At 40.2% G+C, this 20,034-nt stretch overlaps 4 protein-coding genes across 4 annotated transcripts; all 4 read right to left on the reverse strand.

The window, feature by feature from the left end:
* Positions 1 to 3,310: 3,310 nt before the first annotated feature.
* On the reverse strand, positions 3,311 to 4,860 carry LOC110897984 (ATP-dependent DNA helicase pif1-like). The gene is made up of 3 exons (XM_022144722.1): positions 4,827 to 4,860; positions 3,896 to 4,717; positions 3,311 to 3,801 (listed from the first exon to the last, which is right to left on the reverse strand). Exons 1-3 carry the CDS (start codon positions 4,858 to 4,860, stop codon positions 3,311 to 3,313), a joined length of 1,347 nt encoding a protein of 448 aa, XP_022000414.1.
* A 170-nt stretch (positions 4,861 to 5,030) lies between these two features.
* LOC110897991 lies at positions 5,031 to 7,407 on the reverse strand. Its single transcript, XM_022144731.1, has 2 exons — positions 6,576 to 7,407; positions 5,031 to 6,445 (listed from the first exon to the last, which is right to left on the reverse strand). The coding sequence occupies exons 1-2, from the start codon at positions 7,405 to 7,407 to the stop codon at positions 5,031 to 5,033; spliced, it is 2,247 nt and encodes a 748-aa protein (XP_022000423.1).
* Positions 7,408 to 10,482: 3,075 nt separating this feature from the next.
* Positions 10,483 to 13,872, reverse strand: LOC110876046. The gene is made up of 8 exons (XM_022124229.1): positions 13,778 to 13,872; positions 12,689 to 12,776; positions 12,479 to 12,600; positions 12,316 to 12,403; positions 12,118 to 12,226; positions 11,120 to 11,283; positions 10,835 to 10,955; positions 10,483 to 10,749 (listed from the first exon to the last, which is right to left on the reverse strand). Exons 3-8 carry the CDS (start codon positions 12,552 to 12,554, stop codon positions 10,483 to 10,485), a joined length of 825 nt encoding a protein of 274 aa, XP_021979921.1. The 5' UTR covers positions 12,555 to 12,600; positions 12,689 to 12,776; positions 13,778 to 13,872.
* A 1,862-nt stretch (positions 13,873 to 15,734) lies between these two features.
* LOC110876045 lies at positions 15,735 to 18,217 on the reverse strand. The gene is made up of 4 exons (XM_022124228.1): positions 17,946 to 18,217; positions 16,421 to 16,508; positions 15,910 to 16,323; positions 15,735 to 15,821 (listed from the first exon to the last, which is right to left on the reverse strand). The coding sequence occupies exons 1-4, from the start codon at positions 18,215 to 18,217 to the stop codon at positions 15,762 to 15,764; spliced, it is 834 nt and encodes a 277-aa protein (XP_021979920.1). The 3' UTR covers positions 15,735 to 15,761.
* Between the last annotated feature and the right edge of the window lie 1,817 nt (positions 18,218 to 20,034).

Raw genomic sequence — 20,034 nt, forward strand, 5'->3', positions numbered from 1 at the left:
ATGTATCAACTTGGATGGTTCGGGTGGTGCCTATAAGTGAATGTAAGCAGTTTGGGAGCGTTGAGATGTTACCGTTACAGGTCCGTATCATGACTTGTGTGAAGCTGTCCTGGTTGATTGCGGAAGAAACGGTGTAGATGTGCGAGAGACCCGATTCCACATTCAGTATAGACTGGGCAGTGGTGCTTGTTAGAAGTTGTGCAGTGTCATCGAAGCACACGATGACCACATTAGCCGTGGAATCGACCACATCAAGTTGAAGATGGAATCTGTTGGTAATTTTTTTTTATTCAGATGTCAAAATGTGTAAAGAGGTTTGCCAAAGTACATAACTATAGAATACCAAAGACGAACCTTGCTTGAGGAATCATAACTGGGTTTTCACAGCCTTCACACCACAACTCCCCGTGTTCATGCGATATACCTTTCATGCATTTCCCTCCTCCACACATAAGTCTGAACCACTCTTCGCTATTACGTACGCCTTTAATCACAACACGGCAGTTGAACTCAGCATTCTGCATGGATTAGAAGAAACACGTTCAATGTATGGATAATAATAATGCTGGGGGAAACATTCGAAATTATAGAAAGTGTTTATACCGCGTGTTTCTTATTTTCTCGCCCATGGTTTAATATTTCTTCAACAGTTGCCAGACTTGCTGGACAGTTAGCAACAGTAGTAGTTTTCTTCATGTTTGCAGGGGTCTTTTGGATATTTAGCCACAGGTTGTATAATGAAAGGTAGGATGCTTGAATATGGTTGTGAATTTATAGAAACATGATAAGAAGCCTCTTGGGATGACCTATGGCAGTTTTCATTTGAATGGAAGTTAAAAAGCAAAGATGTTACAATATCTGAAATGATAACCATTAATAATAATTTGATGTTATGGAAGTTGAATATGAGGAGTCTATACATATGTAAAACTATATTATTAAATCTATATAAATCTATAAATCTATATTAGTTGATATAAATATACCCTATATGCAGAAAATATATATAGATATATACATATATATACACGCACATAATTAGATATGCATACCATACTAACACCAAGCTCGTATGATATATAACCGGCTGGAGCGACCCAACAAACTGTAGATAATGGTCTGATGAATCCGAAATCATAAGGACCGAAACATTTCCAACCAATTAAATTCTGAACGGGAAAAGACAGGATGTATAAGATGATTCAAAACTGACCGTGTGAAAATACGCCAAAGTCTACTAAGACGAAGCACAATTCGAAGAGTTGAAGTAACAATAGCAGCAGCTCCTTGAGTCCCTGTCATATTCGTGTCAATTCTCTATATAATCTTCAGCATGTCGAAGTCAATTGGTGGTAATATTGAACTAAGCACTATAAGCTTTATAAAAGGCTGATGTGGAAGTGTGTAACGACCTTTTGAGGTTCCACAGTGGCACTATGTTGACCAGCCAATCTGATTGAAACAATAGTAGGCATGAAAGCGTATGACCCCCTCCCCCCTACAAAACGACAGATGGCAAACGTGTCAAAATACGTGTTTGTGTCAATACTAATAAGTTGATGTTATGGAAGTTGAGTATCAGGAGCGCATACATTTATAAATGAACATTATTAAATATACATAAAGCTATAAATTTATATCAATGTATATACATATCCCCTGTATGAAGAGAATATATATACATACATGCACATATTTAGATATGCATACCAAGGTAAAACCAAGCTCTTATGATGTATAACCGTTTAGAGCTGCCAATGAAACTGTAGGTAGTGGTCGCATGAATCTGAATCTATAAAACAGAAACATTTCCAGCCAATTAAATTCTTAATTGTAAAAGATAGAATATGTAAGATGATTCAAAACTAACCGTGTGTCATTACGCCAAAACCAAGTAAAACGAAGCACAATTTGTAGAGTTGAAGTAACAATAACAGTAGTTTCTTAAGCCCCTCTCATAATCCTCTAAATTTTCTATATAAGCATCAACATGTGGGAGTCAGTTGGATGTAATATTGAGCGAAACACCATAAGTTTTATAAAAGGTTGATGTGCAAGGTTGTAACCACTTTTTGAGGTTCCACGGTGTCGCTATATTGACCTGTCATAATGATTTAAACAGTAGCAGGCACGAAAGACTATGACACCCCCCATCCACAAAACGACAGATGGGAACCGTCTCGAAATACGTGTTTGTGTCAATGTGTTCAAACCAGCTACAATCAACAGTTTTTGGATCAGCGTTGTTTTTCCAGCCTAAAATAGACAAATAAACCAACCATCCCATGTCCCTGAATAAAATTAAGATAAGCTAAGAAATATCAAAGAGTATGAGTTTTCAAAATGTAGTGGAAGGTGTAAACACCTACATTCCCACCACTTGTGGCACAAAAGTAGCTGGTGCGCTATCGTTATTGGCAGGCTATGTAGAATGTAGTTGTCAGCTGGTGTGTTTGGAGCGGAGCAAAAAAAAAGTGTTTAGGACATGCATTGCTTATTATGTTGGATTAACGGCAATAAAGATGATAAAAGCTGCTTGCCATAATCTGAGGCAAGCCAATGTCAACACATATAGTACCCTGCAAAATCTTAAGGAAGCATGTAAAACAAATCTTTTTACGCATAATTAGCAGCAATCTATATACATATCCCCTATATGCAGATAATATATATATATAGACGCACATATTTATATATGCATACCTAGGGCATGCCTACCTAGGGCAAATCAAGCTCATACAATCCAATCTCAACACATTTAGCAACCTTCAGGGTCAACGATGTCGCTATATTGACCACCCAAAATGATTGAAATAGTTGCGGGCACGAAAGCGTATGCCCCCCCCCAAATGACAGTTGGCAACCGTGGCCCAATATGCGTTTGCGTAAATGTGTCCAAACCAGCAACAAACAACAGTTTTTGAATCATCGGTGCCTTTTCCACCTAAAATATAAAAAAAACCCAATCAGCACATGTATCGGAATAAGATCAACAAACAAAAAACTAAGAAACTAAAAAGACTATTAGTTTTCAAAATTTGCAAGGAAGCTATAAAGAATTACATTCCTACGACCTGTGGCGCATGAATAGTTGTTGCGGTGGCGTTACTGGAAGAATACGGGGATAGTTTGTCGTTGGAGGGCAGATGCGTAATACTCAACGTGGTGCGTACATAGTTGTTGTGGCTGGGGCAGAACAAACAGAAAATATGGGTTTAGGGTGTGCATAAATTATTATGTTGGATTAACAGCAATAAAGGCGATAAAAGTTTCTTGGTGGTCTAAAAGATTACGGTATGCCAAGTATTGTTTATTGTGTCTCATCTGATGTCGCCAAATTGTTAAACGTCTCTTTATAAACGATGTTTCTGGTATGGTTTTTCATGCTACCGTTGTCATCCCCGACGATGACAATCTTTAAACCTTCAGGTGTCGTAACCCTTGAAAGCGCGACATATAGCTGACCATGGCTAAACACAGGGCGAGGCAAATACAGACCAACGACTTTTAATGATTGGCCTTGACTTTTATTAATGGTCATTGCATAGCATGGTTTTACTGGGAACTGGCGTCTTTTCATAATAAATGGCCATTTTGATTTCGTCGATGAAAGGGTTATTCTCGGTATTAATGCAGTATCTCCACGATTAGACCCAGTAAGTATTCTAGCCTTGATAACAAATTTCCCAAGGTCTGTTATAATAAGGCGGGTGCCATTACATAATCCTTGCGAGGGGTTCACATTTCTTAAAAGCATGATAGGGAGGCCTTCTTTTAAATGCAAAGCGTGCGGCGGCATACCTGACAATGTCAAATAATTAAAGAATTTAACTGGGCACATTTTTTTTGCCTGCAAATAATTTTTTTGTGCCGGGTGAGGGGGAGGGGGGGTTACCTGGGAATGTCAAAGAGTTTAGAAATTCAGACGGATAGAGTTGTTCCTGTTCTAATACATCCGTGGACGCGCGACATATCTCATCAGAACTCTTGTAGGTCTTTGTGGTTCGTCTCAGTTGTGCAAACATGTAATCATTGATTTCGTCCGCATCTATATTGCGCGGGGTTAGTATTGCTCTTTCACACAAATAATCGTCATCAACCTGCCTTTCTGTAAACGACGGGAAGACAGCGTTAACAATCGATTCCACAGGAAGGCCACAACCATCTACGATGAACCTGGTGGGTATCTCGATCCAGGTAGGCTCATCCTCCCCTTCTTTGGTCTTTGAAGGAACAATTCCATCGCCGATTTCTAATAACCATTTGTTGAAAAGTTGCCTATCCATGTCTAGCACACCTGCTGAGGTGTATTCGTTGACACGCATACTACGGTGGAGTCTGAAGAGTTTACAACTTTTCCACAGATACGATTTATTTATGCATGCCTGAACAACATCTTCTCTTTTTCCTTTTGGGATGACGGGCAGGATTTGTCTGAAATCACCACCAAGTAAAACAGGCATGCCACCAAACACGCGTTCCCTGTTTGCGTGGGCAGGAAACCCCAAGATATCTCTAAGTGTTTTATCAAGCGCTTCAAAAGCATATTTTTGCATCATTGGTGCCTCGTCCCAGATGATTAACCTTACCTCTTGTAATAGGTGTGCCAAATGGGTATTTTGTTTGATGGCACACGTGCTATTTTGAAGTAATTCTAAAGGGATAGCGAAGCGGCTATGAGCTGTCCGACCACCGGGTAACAGAAGGGACGCGATACCTGATGTGTAGAGATAGATAAAGTGAGTAAAAAATAGAGTTGCGTACGTGACCACATACATCATGTTGCATAAGAATAATAATACAACATTCCAGAATTATTTTTTTACCTGAAGATGCAACCGCAAGGGCAATCATGCCCATAGATCTTAAGCGTGACAGAATGGCTTTGTACAGGAACGTCTTGCCTGTCCCACCCGGACCATACACGAAATAGAACCCGCCTTTTCGAGTGGTAACAGATTCAATGACTGTGTCGTATATGGCCGTCTGTTCCGTGTTCAGTGATGCATATAATCGATCGTGTTCGTCTGTTATCTTTTTTTATTGTAACTCAACTCTTCCCTAATTAGACGATTATCCATCTTATCGAGGAGCGACGTATCCGGCTGAGGCATATCTGTGAAATCCGATAACGATTTTCCATTTTTCTCCAATAGTTCATTTAGTTCGATCAGGCAGTAGTTCTTAAGCTGGTCGTCAGATAAATGTAACCCCGGGAACATGAAGAGCCTACGTTTTTGGTACAAAATATCATCAGATAGTATCTCCCAATTTTCTGCCCAGAGTTGCGTCGGACGATTCACTTCGCAAAACAACAACATGGTAACAAACAATTCCCGCAGTTGGGAACCGGACGCCCATAATTTAGCCTCTGACAGGGCGTCATTCCACTCCTTGTCATCATTAAGCAAGCCATACGCATAGCAGGCTTCTTTGAACGTTGCATATACGACTCCGTCGACCGTTTTTATTTCTTCAAAACTTCGAGGCCCTCTCACAATCCCCAACAACATTCTTAGATAATACTTTGGCCCAGCTGCTGGATTGCAATACACAATCCGCCCAATGGCTGTCCGTTCCAACCGCGTTTTCCAAACCTTGTTATCCTCTTGCCACACATACCTTGTTGGTATCTCGGCGTACGTTAACTTTCTTGCCGCTTCATCTCTGTTGTTTAGCGCAAACCATTGGGTGAACATCGTGTCTCGTATCCCGTCCCGGTTTAACAATGCCGGTAAGCTGTCTGAATCACGTAACGTGAGCAGATGTTGATCAGGTGTATGGAACGTTAGTTTCATGACGGATGGGAATGAGTAATGTATAGGAAATGCAAGCATTCTCCACACGGCTTCACATGGTGATAAGTACCGGCAATCCAGATAGTTTTTAATCTCATCAACCTTAACAATCTGTTGTGTACGCTTTTCACCGTTATTGCCAATGTTTTCCTGAACAACCATTGTAGCCCTGTCTGGCCCCTTGTTTAAGTATTTAAACAGGTATTTTATCGCTCGGGATTGGTTGCACCATTCAACATTGATGTGAGATTCGTACTTTAAGAGGAGGTAGCGGTTGTATGGGACGACAAACCGGTTGTCAAGCTCCGTTTTGCCCTTCTTAAAGAAGATCTTGGTATCTCGTCGGCGATAAACCGGGTAACCGTCTTCGTCAATTGTTGTTTCTCGGTAAAATGGTTTCGGAAAGTGTTTCATGCATTTTCCATCTGTTGTACACGGAGCACTGCGCGCATCGTTTCCACATGGGCCATGCAACATGTAATCTGTTACGGCCTTATAGCCGGATGGATCGTCCATTTCCGATGGGATCTCTGCAGAAATCAAATCATCTATGCCAGCCGGTGTGCGTGACTCGGCAGAATGTTCAAGCCACAACAAAAGGTGCGCGTGCGGTAGGCCTCGTTTCTGAAACTCAATTGTATAAACAGCTGTATAGAACCAAGGGAACAAATATTGAAGTCAGCAAGGGGAAAAGGGGAAAATTAGAAAGTTTTAAAAGGTTAGTATTTGTGGGAGAATTGATACCAAAAGAAAGAGGCGAGGTATTACAAACTGTACCTGCTTCGCAGCTACCAAAGATTTGTTTCTTCATAATATCTTCAATCAAGGAGGTAAGCTTTAGTTTAAAAACGCGTGATACAACATCTGCACGATCATGAGACTTTTGGCCGGGTATGAGAGATACCATGTCATCGATTTCAGGCCATTTTGGGTTAGCTGTAAATGTTACAAACAGGTCGGGGTTCCCAAAAGTGCGGCACAGAGCCATGGCGTCTTGGTAATTTTGGATCATATATCTTGGACTGCCCGTAAAGGTTGCCGGTAAAACTATACGTTGGCCGATAGCCTTGGCATTTGTATCCCCACGCGTCACAGCGTCACAAACATTATGATAGAGTTCAACACGCAGTTCATTTTGGTTATTCCTCATCCAGCGCAATCTTTGTTCTTCGATAGCTGCGTATGAGTCAACTAAGTATTGTTGGAATAAACGACCGCCTCTTAACAGGGTGGTGCCTTCGGTATTGCGATAATGGATTCTGTAGCAGTAGTATTCCCGCATTGTGACACATTGTCGTTTAGTCGCTCGACGTCCTGTGTTGTCATGGTAGTGTATTCGTTCGTGGAACCCGGTCTCTCCGTACGGAAACAACAGCGGATATTGCAAAGCCATGTAAAGCTGATGTAATTCCGATATGCGTTGAAGCGCGCCGTGCTTTGTGCTAACGATAACATCACGTGGTTCAGTGTTGTCCCCAAAGTCGTTTGTGATAAGAACAGCAACTTCAGACACATTAGGGCGGTTGTATTGTGGATTGTTTATTATCTGGCCAAGTAAGCGTAGTTGACAATTGTTTCTTTCATTTTGAGTGCACCAGTCACGTGCCATGCGGAAGGCGTTAGCCAAAGGACTGTGGGTGTCTAACATTCTGATTAGGGACGCAACAATTGCTTCGTCACATGTGTCGTGACAATGGGTCTGGCCAAACAAAGCAGTTATACGGTTTTTAACTTCGTTTTACGTGTCGTAGAAATACAGCTGAGCGTATCTTGGTTGCTCACCTTCAACTGGCAACATGGAGCCTATTCGATGGTAGTTCTGCCCACTTATTCGAAAGGTGTATAGGCTTCGACCACTGTTTATAGCATGATCAATCTTTCCCCCAAATGATGTGAAACAGAACATGCTATTGTAAACTCTAATCTGTTCTCTGAATCTAAGTGTCGACGGGTCGTTATAATCAAGTAATGATCTTAATGGTTCAGGCGGATCAAGAAGGCGAGCAAGCAAAACCTTGCCATCCTGGCAGCACGAAGAGAAAGTCGTCCCATCAGACGACTTTGCATTTTTATTCATCTCTTCATACCACATGATCGCCGCACAATTATGGCACGTGAAGGTTGGACGGCCAAGGTTCTGGTACCTAACATGCGCACCTATGATATTTGTAACAGGAATGCTTAGCACAACGCACGATTTAGAGAAGCGTTTCAAACAGCATAGCGAAGCCAGATACAAAAGGGAGCAAAACATGCATGGCAAGAAACAGGGTCGGGAAATACCTGTTGATGCAAACGCTGCCCTTCGTGGGGTGCGAACACGAATACCTGGTAACATATTAAAATATGGCAATATTATTCCTATGTTGCATGATAAGCAGGGCGAAGGTTAGTCAGGTACAGGGCAGTTATGGTCGTTCACCTTCTGTTTTTTTAGGCCGAGAAGAGCGCAGGCCTGATGGGCCCGCTATGCTTTGATGAGAATGCCGTGTAGTGCAGGAAATATTGTCTGTAAAAAACGTCATAGTTACGGGATTGATAAAAGGATAGTACTAAACATTGTAGATAACGTTGCAGACCTTGGGCAGATACGGAGGGAGAATATGTTGTTGGTGGACATAAAGCAGGCTGCATCTGCGCTGCATCGCTCTGCATGGCGTTTTTACCTGTAACATATGCTTTAAAACAACTATTATGTAGTGCTCGTAATGGGCTGAGCGATGATGTAAGCGTGCAATCCAGAAAGTATAAATAGGCGTACTGCGCCCCAGAGGGACGTTCATGAGGAAATATGGGGCCGACCTTTAATTGATTCTCTTGAACACACTTTAGCGCAGGCCCAGTGGTCACTGTAACAGTCGGCGGTTGTATTTGAGTACAACCTGCAAGAGGTACAAAGCATGCAGATAGGATAAACGCAACATAGTAGGTAGGAAACGTATAAATAACTGGCTAAGAAAGTAAATTCCACTCCATTGCGTGTGGCTGTACAGCGGCGACGTCAACATTGGAGCGGTTAAACTGTTTGCAGCCTAGTTAGAGTTGTAATTTGAGCGGGCACGCATGTCGGTAAGTGGACATTTGGCTAAAAGGTTCCGTTTTTATGAAGAGTGTAACTAACCTGCGTTGGGGTCAGCAGAGGAAGTAGTTGCATCTATGGTAGTTAGGGTAGGCCCACAGTATGTCACGACCTTCCCACTAAGACCCACATAATTACGATTTTGTATATGGATAGAATGTTTGGTACCCACGATGCTAGAATCGTTGCAGCTGTTAATCAATGCTAGGCCAAAATATGTTTGAATCTTTCCATTTGGCAGCGTATGGGAACAACGGCGGGCCTGGATCGAATTACTAACCACATCAGGAGCAGTAGGCCATAACCTACAAACCTCGTCTTTTATGAGGGAACAGGAAGGGTTAGAATTTAGTATTTAAAACCCATATGCGGGGTCGGGGATAACACTGCAATTAAAAGCGACATACCTCTGTTTGTTCCAGCCTGTTCAATCAGTTTTAACCCACAAACGTATTGGACCAACCCGTTAAGCAAACGACGTGAATATGCATGAAAGGCGAAAGAGGCTTCGAGCATCACAAAGGGGGTCACAGCCATCTGTATTTTGCATATAATGTTACATGACACATCAGCCAAAATGAATCATTCATATACGTCCCCGCCCCCCCCCCCCCGAGGGGGGGGGGGGTAAAACAAAGTAAATTGCACGTAAGGAAAAGGCATAGTATCTACAACAAAATAAGTATTAAAGAATGCATGCTAAAGCTGGTGTAAAGATCATATTTATTGTTGGCCGCGTGCCTGTTTTTTTTTCCAAAATAACGTATGCAGCCACAGTCGGTCAGAAAAGGGCATATGTGGTTAGGTCTTTGTGTAGCTCAAGGCATGACTTGATTATTTCGTTCTTGTTTATAATGCAGTCTTCTACGTAAGTGTTCACGAAGGTTGTATAGTGACACAGGCATCGCTTGTATATTTGCATTTATCTATATCGGTTATTCAACATCTTAGCAAAAAATTCATGTAAGTCTAATACGTTTCCAAATCTGATTTTACGTTGTTCATTGGTATTATTCTATTGGAATATGCATGATTCCGAGCAAACATTTATAGAACCCTTTTACAGTGTTTGGAAGTTATTTGTGACTTTAAAGATGTAACAAAAGGGCTGGGTAAACGTATTTGGGAGCGTGTGTTCCGAGGTGGCATATTATGATCCTATTTGGACTATACCATCCCTTTTTAAGCGGAGTATCTTGATGCGATGTAAATGCGTGGTTGTATTGTTTTAAGAATTTCAGAGAGGCTGGTAAGGCATGAAAATAACATATATTGCACAATAGTAAAGCAACACAGTTTTCGCGTGGGCACAAGTCATATATTTTGCAACATTATTTGGATCCATAAAAGGAAAAGTCATAAGAGCGCAAACAATTGAAGAAAATGAGAAATGACCACCGCCATATCAGTGAGAGCCCTTCTTAGCATCCCCACTATTGTCAACCACACCTGTAACATGTGCAGGATCAACGGACACCCCCTCATCATCGTCATCCGATTCTTCAAGGTAGCTGCAAAGAAAGATGGAAACGTATGGATTGGTGCAAAGTTCCAACACGTAAACATTTGAAACAGGGGACAATTGGCAGGTGGAACTTACAGTTTTCAAAGCTTGCGTCCAGATCCGGGTGTCGGAGGCGGGAGGCTCGAACCACGCTTTGGGGAGTCAGATGGCAGGGCACCCAAATCCGACGTCACACACTTAGAGTTTCCATCTGTATCATCCAAACCAGGGCCGACAATCTTCGCACAATTGAAGCTCTCATATTCTCCATAACGGTAGTATGTGTGGCTCTTTATCTCGAAAGTGTGTTTTGTTCCAATAAAGGATTCGAGGGCGGAGGGTAATATGGGAGCATCTAGAGAAGTATCCTGCATACCAAATACAAACCAGAAAAGTTATCGCAACAATTTCCCACATGCTTCAAAATCATCTTGTAATGAGGAGTGCGCATACATTTAGCTGCTCTTCTACTAAGGATTTTGCGGTCCTCTTGACCAACTGCTCAGCAACCTCATCAAAGAGGGTGACAACGGTGCTCATCGTTCCATCAGTTACATCCGCTTGAATCCGAAACCTAGCAGGTTAAAGTAGATCAATAATAATGGCAGAGCGGGGACAAAATTGTTTGGTGGCGAAGGTAGAAGGGTATCAAATCACCCTGGACAACAAAGAATCATCGCATCATATTGGTAGGGGAACAAAGTCATGAAGTTAGGCATGAGATGTTGAAGCGTATACCTCGTCCTTGGATAGTCAACCTTCGATTTGCACGCTTTGCAAATGAAGTAACCGCCCTCTCTTGTTAGTCCCCTACGACATTGGCTACCGGAACACGCGAAAAGATACCAGCTGTTCTTGGTTCTAATAGACGTAATCTCTACAACGTTCCGGAAAAGAATGGCCTACAACGAACAAAAACACAAGTAGGCAGATGGACAGGTTGTGTTGGCGAGGGTAATCCCTATTTCCATACAATTGATAGATTAGGCAGTTCTGTTTAGTAGGAGATCAGTAAAAAAAATAAGGACCCTAGGTGTTTTTATTTTTTTTATTTTTTTGTGACAAAAAGCTGAAGAAATGAGATCGGTATCATCCCAACGGTGATGGGTCACAATGGTGGTGGGGTGGCGTAAACGGTAGCGGTGGTGGTAATTATCGGACTCTAAAGCATACGTTAAGTATGTTTTTTTAATTTTAAACAGAATAATGGTTGCCTGCACATACTCTGGGCACTGGTCATTTTCTTATGTTTTAATCTAAGAATGGCGAACGTAGAATGATTTATTCATTATCTTATACTAACTTTTAAAACAGTAAAAGATTTTAAAAAACAAAGCAGGATATGGGTGTTTATTATATTACATTTAACAAAAGCTAGTATGCACGAATGGTTTTAATGCAGAGTGTGTGTAGTAGTTTAGTAATCATTCCCCCGAACAAACAAAGCGAGAACCACCAGTTTGTCGTTACCATAACATCAACATACCCTTCCTCAAACATATATTTCTGAACCTATGGAAGACGTCTTGTTTAATTTAATTTGTCACTTTCAAACAAACATTATGGTGGGTTGAAGCTCATAAAGTCGGTTAATCTTTTATTTTAGTTTCTTGGTAGCTGCCGAAGGCATTTTTTTTAGAAAAGGGTTTGAGGAGTGTGCTGGGTAAAGTTCTGGGTTGCTGGTTGAAGTGGTCTAAGGGGAGAGACGTATGTAAACAGTCAGTTGGAGTGAATACCTTTTTCTTGGATTTGTCAGCACGAACTCTGTCCACAAGCTCTTGTAGAGTTCCAACACTTACAACTTCCTCGGTGACTGGATCGCTAGTATCTCCAATAGGAACACAGCTGGGAAGCATAGCTTCATATTCAGCAAGAGCAATAAACGGGGAGAAAATAGATAATTAAAGTGCGTGCGACAAAGGCTGTAACAGTACCTCACAGACGACTTAAAAGTCTGCAGTGCGGGAACCTCGGATGAATCAATAAGAATAGTTGACGATGAACTGGACAAACCAAGGACACCTGCAATATCTTAAGGTAGGTGAAGTTTTTTTAAGTAATGCGCATCATAATTTACGTGTCGGAAAACAAACGTACCCAGGTAAAACTTTGCGCTCATGGAAGTCAGGATTAGACAGTAGACAGCCGGGTTTTCGGCCTTCTTCTTAAGCATAACATCACCGAGATCACCCCACAGTGTTACTCTAACTCGGCGATTGCTGGGTGAATTTTGAAAAGGTCAAAAAGTTAGAGGGTTAGGTTACGGAAAAAGAAAGAACAAACAGGGGATAAGGATTAGGTACATACCGTTCGTTGTTTAGATTGAACTCAACCGCGCGAGCACCCGATGATTTCACAGACTGCGGCCCCACCTCAGTAACATATCCGATAACATCTGTAGTGTAATGAAGATTCGTCTGAATTATAAATATGTCTAATAGCCTAACTGAGCCAATGTGGAGCCAAATTCGTCGGAGTAAACTAATTTATTCGGTGTAGGTAGCTGATCGAACCATTCGGGGTCCCCGGATTCTGAATTTATATGCTATCTTACATGTATATTTAACCAAAACCTAGAATCCAGCGTTTATTCGGTGTAGCTAACCAATTAGTTTACCCAGTTGGTTAAATATACATGTAAAATAGCATATATAACAGGGTATTTTTGATATAATATACATATAAATTCGGCTGAGTTAACTAATTGATCCGGTTTAGTATGTATATTTGACATGTATATTTAACCAAACCCGAATAAATTAGTTTACGGCTTTTTAGGAATTCGAACCAACAGGAGACATATTTATCGCTATATTGGTCATATTTGCGGAACCCGGATTCTGAATTTATACTGAAACATGGCTAGGGGCTGAACTGAAAACCGGATTCACCATTCGTTCAGTCATTTCTCGTACGCACGCGACAGAGTAGATGGTGTTCTACACCAGATAGTCGTTACTCTTTTTAGATTCGTAAAGCAAAATGGTTCTTACGTTTAAATTTCCAACCCATTTGACCCATTACTTGCCCCGTTTACTATGCGCATGTTTTACATTCAAGTAGTAGGTTTTGTAGATTTTAAGGGTAAAATGTTTTTCTACCCAGGTGAGCCCTGTCGGATGGGTCGAAGGATAATCTAGTAGTAGAAACAGGTGGTTCCTACCAGCTTGTTTGGACAGACATCAAAGGCTCACTAACACCAATGGAACACCCGACTTTTACTATTTTTCAATGTTATACACTCTACGTGGATCCCCTTTTTATTTCTCTTAGCCCGTTATAGCAGACTACAAACTAAATAAAAGATCAGTTTCATACTATGTGGGGTTAGTACTGTTTTTTGAGCCTGATTTCCCCCGCAAAACCGTTACACCAGCATCAGGAGAGTAAACATACCTACAAAGTACTTGCCCTCTGTTGGTTCGAGTTCCTCAAACGGCGTAAGTAAAAACGGGTAGCGCGTAAATGAACTACCGCCATCGTCAACCTTTTTAACTACCGTGGAGCCATTTAACCCAATAACAAAGGGGTTGTCTTTCAGAATCCGGTATTGATCGGTACGTTGGACTACAAAACCCTTGAGTAAATATACCCCACCCTCTTTTAGCTTGTCAAAGAAGTAATGTGCAATGTTATTCCGGGCGGTACAATGCATGACACCTCCCTACGTAAACCAAACAGTAGACTTTCAATAACGATGAAACTCGTAAAAGGGAAAGGGTATGGGGGGTAAAAGGGTGATAGTTACCTTTATATCACTGACGACATAATCAGTGCTCATGAAGCGGCCATTGACACTTGTGACGTCCCACTTTCTACAAACCATCACCGTGATGGGGCCGGTAGTCCCCTCACGGAGGTCAGCAAGGACCAATTGGTTGGCAACACCAATTTCTGATGTATTAACATTGAGAGAGCTAGATATGACAGCAGTTTAACAACTCTGAATATGGGTGAACAACAATAGGGAGGGTGGAGGTCATATAATAGAAAGTAAGACCATTCACCTTCCTAGGAAGAAGTTGGATAATTATTATCAATGCAATTAAAACCTACCGTAAATCGGCCCATTGAATGTTCATGCAACTGTGGTATATAAAAGGCCTCATTAATCAATATCCCTAGCTAAAACCCTAACCAATATTTTTTTTGCCAATTTTGACACATTTAGCAACCTTGAGGGTTCCTTACGAAGAACTTCAGGTGGCATCTATTGAGGGTGTCAAAGGCATAACCATAACCAATATTTTTTTTGCCAATTCTGACACTTAACCAAGGAAATAACGAAAGAAAATGTTCTTACTGTCCCTCGCCTAAGGCAGCAGATAAAAGGGTTGTATGCCTCAACTTTAAAACACCGAAGCACCCAACCTGGTGAATATCACGGCAGGTTTAAATGATAAGCCAAAAAAAAAAACTTTGAGAAGGGTAAAAATGGAAATCATCACCCGAAGATTGTCGAACAATCAAATATCCAACAATGCCGTACGCTTGCAAGACCAAGGAAAAAGGTTGAATGCTTCAATTTTGAAAGGCCGACATCCCCAACCTGATCAACATCATACTATATTAGGCTGATTCTTTATTAAAACTAACACCAATTAACAAATATCAGATCATTTAAACAGTGTATGCAGTAAAAGTTTATATTATCTTGGAACTCATATTCTGAATTGACTAATTTCAATATGCTAACTAAATGTTACTGTTCGTTTGAAGGTTCGTTACGAAGCACTTCATGTGCTATCCATTGAGGCTGCAAAAGACATAACTAAAATCATTTTTTTTTTGCCCAGTCTTCACACTTCATGAAAATACCCAAAGAGAATAAAACCAAATATAAAACCCTCAAATTAACCCAACTAATTTCTTCACTACATATTCAAAAGACCAAAACTAAAATTTGAAGTGAACATGTAAGATCAAACGAATTCTAAAAGTACCATTTTTAAACGAAACGCACCATCGTCAGTGGTTTAGGGTTCAGTGTCGCCACATTCAAGCGCCCATCACTACCGTCGAGTACCGCCTTCGCACACATCAGCGACTTCATTGCCGTCGGAGATTAAGACAGTGAAACACTACCTTCAACCTAAATCAAACCAAATATAAAACCCTCAAATTAACCCAACTAATTTCTTCACCACACATTCAAAAGACCAAAACTAAAATTTGAAGTGAACATGTAAGATCAAACGAATTCAGAAAGTACCATTTTTAAACGAAACACACCATCATCAGTGGTTTAGGGTTCAGTGTCGCTACATTCAAGCGCCCTTCACTACCGTCGAGTAATTAGACAACATACAAAAGAGTTAGACTTTGAAATGACATACAAAGTTTATTGAAAGAACCAACCTTGAACATCGTACTGAAGTGATCATTGCGAAATAACACACAAAGTTCGCGATCTTTTATACCGTCTATCAAGCAATATAAGCTGCAAACGATGCAATAATCGAAGATATCAGAACCTTGTTTTAACAGAAATATATAACGCGCTGAATGAGCAATACATAGTTACATACCCATGCACAGTTAACTGACTCGCATTGTTGTCGAGAAAGTTTTTTTATCAGTTCCCCTTGTCTTGCAGTAATTCCAACCTCATCTTCATTCTCGTTAGATGTTGAAGTTGAAGAACCGGATATAATTTCCGTCATCTCTATCGCTGATCCACGAACGATATTAACTGCAGATGAGCTTGCTTCATTTGACGTTGATTCACCGAAAGTTACCCAATCACCATCGCGCCTGATCCTTGATCCGCTACACTCACCACCCGACGTATCTGTTTCTTTCACTACTTCATCACTTTCATGATTCTCAGGATCTCTAGTATTCATAGAAAGAGTTCTCATATTTCGAATTTGTAGATCCGTAAGATCCTCCATCAGCGTATCATACGACTTTGAGCCAATGGCATTTGAAGTTTCGATATCCTGCCACCAATGTAAAGACAAAATTTATTTATATTCATGTTGATTGTTAAACATGTTCTTATTGCATATACAGATTTACATGCTTAAACGGATATACCTGTGGATCTATAATCCAACCGTGATATACGGGAATGTCTACCTTCAACCTAAATGAAACCAAATATAAAACCCTCAAATTAACCCAACTAATTTACCAAATATAAAAACCTCAAATTAACCCAACTAATTTCTTCACTACATATTCAAAAGACCAAAACTAAAATTTGAAGTGAACATGTAAGATCAAACGAATTCTGAAAGTACCATTTTTAAACGAAACGCACCATCGTCAGTGGTTTAGGGTTCAGTGTCGCCACATTCAAGCGCCCATCACTACCGTCGAGTACCGCCTTCGCACACATCAGCGACTTCATTGCCGTCGGAGATTAAGGCAGTGAAACACTACCTTCAACCTAAATCAAACCAAATTTAAAACCCTCAAATTAACCCAACTAATTTCTTCCCTACACATTCAAAAGACCAAAACTAAAATTTGAAGTGAACATGTAAGATCAAACGAATTCAGAAAATACCATTTTAAAACGAAACGCACCATCGTCAGTGGTTTAGGGTTCAGTGTCGCCACATTCAAGCGCCCATCACTACCGTCGAGTACCGCCTTCGCACACATCAGCGACTTCATTGCCGACGGAGATTAAGGAATATCGCGGTAGTGACTGAGGCAAACGGAGAGTAGGGTTTCAAAAACTCGAACCGTGAGAAAGACAGATGATGCAAGATTGAGGATTTCCCTTAGAATTCGTCGAGCAGGGGTTTGGTTGCGGAAGATGGATTCTCCATCTTCAAAAGTCGAAGTGTGTGATGCCAGTTTGGGGATTTCCCTTAAAATTCGTCGAGGAGGGATTTGGTTGTGGAAGATGGATTCTCCATCTTCAGAGATTGAGATAACCCTAATTAAAGGGGATAACGGGGATGGAGGGTGATATTGTTTTTGTATTATATTATTGTAATCAATTGTATTTTAAAAATTGCATTTAAAACATTCATAAATTAGGTTTTAAAATAGAAGATGTAACTAAATTTTAGATTATATATAGATATTTAATAAGACAAATTATTAATTGTTACACTTGAAAATTTATTACTTTTTTAATTTTGTTAGAGTACATTGCACAAAACGTCTTTTATGTTTTCTCAAACTTGCATGTTTCATCTTTAATATTAAAACTTGCTAAAAACATTCTTTAAGTTTATTATTGTTGCTGGTTCAATTCTTTACAACTAACAACGTTATTTGAATCAGTTAAATTCCCTCACATGCATGACATGTGATGGTAAACTCGTCATTTTAGTTGATCATCTTATTAAAACCACAAAAAACACTCAAAATTAAAAACCCTAACACGCTTGAACCCCCCCCCCCTTCCCCCAAATCCCTTCATCCTTCAAACATAACAAGACTTTCCCCCATACTGATCTAAGATACCTTATACCATTGACGAACCTGACCACTATGTTTGCAGATCCATCGTCTCCACAAAACTGACTTCTTTTATCAATTCCGATTCACTGAGCACTTGCTCACACAACTGCTTTTCCCCAAACAGAAGAACATTAACCACCTGAATCCATTTCTTATCTTCTCATCTAAAACCTTGTACTCAATCCTCTGCACTTCCTCAACACTAACCTTCTCAACCCCAAGAATCGACAAACACTCATCCAACACATCTCGCCGAACACTACAATACACTTGACAACACTCTTTCTCATAACCAGACCTAATCATCCTATCAGCAATCCCTTTAAGCTCCTTAATCGCATCCGCATCAACATAAACATCACTTCGAAACTCAATCTCTTTCATAATAATAACTACTACCTCCACTATCATCTTCTACATAGCCACTCTCAAAATCATCCTCAATTTTAGTCTCATTAACCGCAAACGAACCCGAACCCTTACGAATCGATCCGTACATCCGACCCACATCTAACAGAACAGTATTAGCATGATAAAACTCACCTTCAAGCTCGATCTGCTACCTCACTGTGACAATCGAATTGAATATTTAGGTTTTCTATCAATTTAATAATTATATCAACAACTTAAATGTGTGTTACGACTTTAATTCAAGTAGATGAAAAGGAAAATGGTTTTGAGTATTTTTTGTGGGTTTTATGAGAAGATAAAAAATAACGAGTTTACCATCACATGTTATGCATGTGAGGAAATTTAACTAATTCAATTATCCTAGTTAACTGTAAAGGATTGAACCAACAACAAAAATAAACTTAAAGGATGTTCTTAGAAAGTTTTAAACATTAAGGATGGAACCTGTAAGTTTGATAAAAGATAAAGGACGTTTTGTGCAATTTACTCATTTTGTTTTGTTGAAAGTACAATGGAGGGTGGAATGGTCATAGGAGGAAGTGGGCAGGTCAGGATGGCAATCAAGGAAATTGGGCTAGGGTGGAGATTATATGGCGACGATGTGGGAGGTTGAGGAAGATTCACATCCTAATTTAGAAATTGGAGAAACAACAAAGAGGAAACTAAAGGAACAGAAAAATTGATATGTGGTCGAAAACCAGAGTCTTATTGTGTTTACGTTATGGTTTTTACATAACTTTTAGTTCTGAATGGCCTACTTTTGATTAGAATTGTGTTTTGCAGGTCTAACGGAGTTTAAGGCTATCCGTGGGCTATACGGGGCATCGGGAGCGAACGGGATCAACTGAGGACGCGAAATAAACAAAATAGGAAAAACCAAGCTACATATCGTGTCACCGACGCCACCAGGGCCGTCGGCGACGCCCTTGCGTCGATGGGATTCGTGTAGACAACAAGTTGTAGCTTCGTCAGCAACTAAAACACACAGGCAGCGTCACCAACGCAGGGGGGCTGTCGGCGACACCCCTTCCTGCTCGACGATGCTGATTTGTTTTATTTTTGCGGTTTGAACGAAATAAACCCCATTTTTGGGTCAATCTTGGAGAGTTACGTATCATTTGTTTTTGAAACACCATCTTGGAGCCAAGAACACCCCTACCTTTACATACATGTCACAATTCTATATATCCAAGATTCTTGTAACTGTTTGAAAATTTTCTCACTTATTTTTTCGTGAGCCCAAGCTATAACTAATAAATAAGTAACTTAATGATTTTTTTCCACTTACTGATTCTCAACTACTTATCATTTTCTTTATTAATATTTACTTTATCAATAGTTATTTAATAATTCTTTTCTCGATTACTCTCTTTATTTTTCCTTTTATTAAAAACTATTTAATATTTTAATGATTCAACCTCGTGTAATATATGAGCTTCTAACCTAATAAAAAGAAACTTTACCATTTATAAGAATATCCCTTTATGGGTTAGAAAAAAGACAATAGTTCCTTGACTTAAAAGGATTATTTAACGTCATTTAGTAAAAATGACAATGATGTGTTGCAAAACACATCCTATTATCCTACGTAATTTATATAAGTTTAGTGTCGTTTTTATAGTTTTAGCTTGTATTTCATCAGTTTGTGTTCTTGCAAGTCCCATTGCGTAAAAGGAGCAAAACAAGAAGAAACGAGCACGTGGGAGCAAACAAGGAAGTATAGGGGCTGAAAATGGTAATTCTGAAGATTGTAAATGTTGGCGTGTTGCGAGCCGTTAAGACTACCCCCATCGTGACGCATGAAAGGTTTTAGAGTT

This window comes from Helianthus annuus, chromosome 4, assembly GCF_002127325.2.
Source record: "Helianthus annuus cultivar XRQ/B chromosome 4, HanXRQr2.0-SUNRISE, whole genome shotgun sequence".
Classification (NCBI taxonomy): Eukaryota; Viridiplantae; Streptophyta; class Magnoliopsida; order Asterales; family Asteraceae; genus Helianthus; species Helianthus annuus.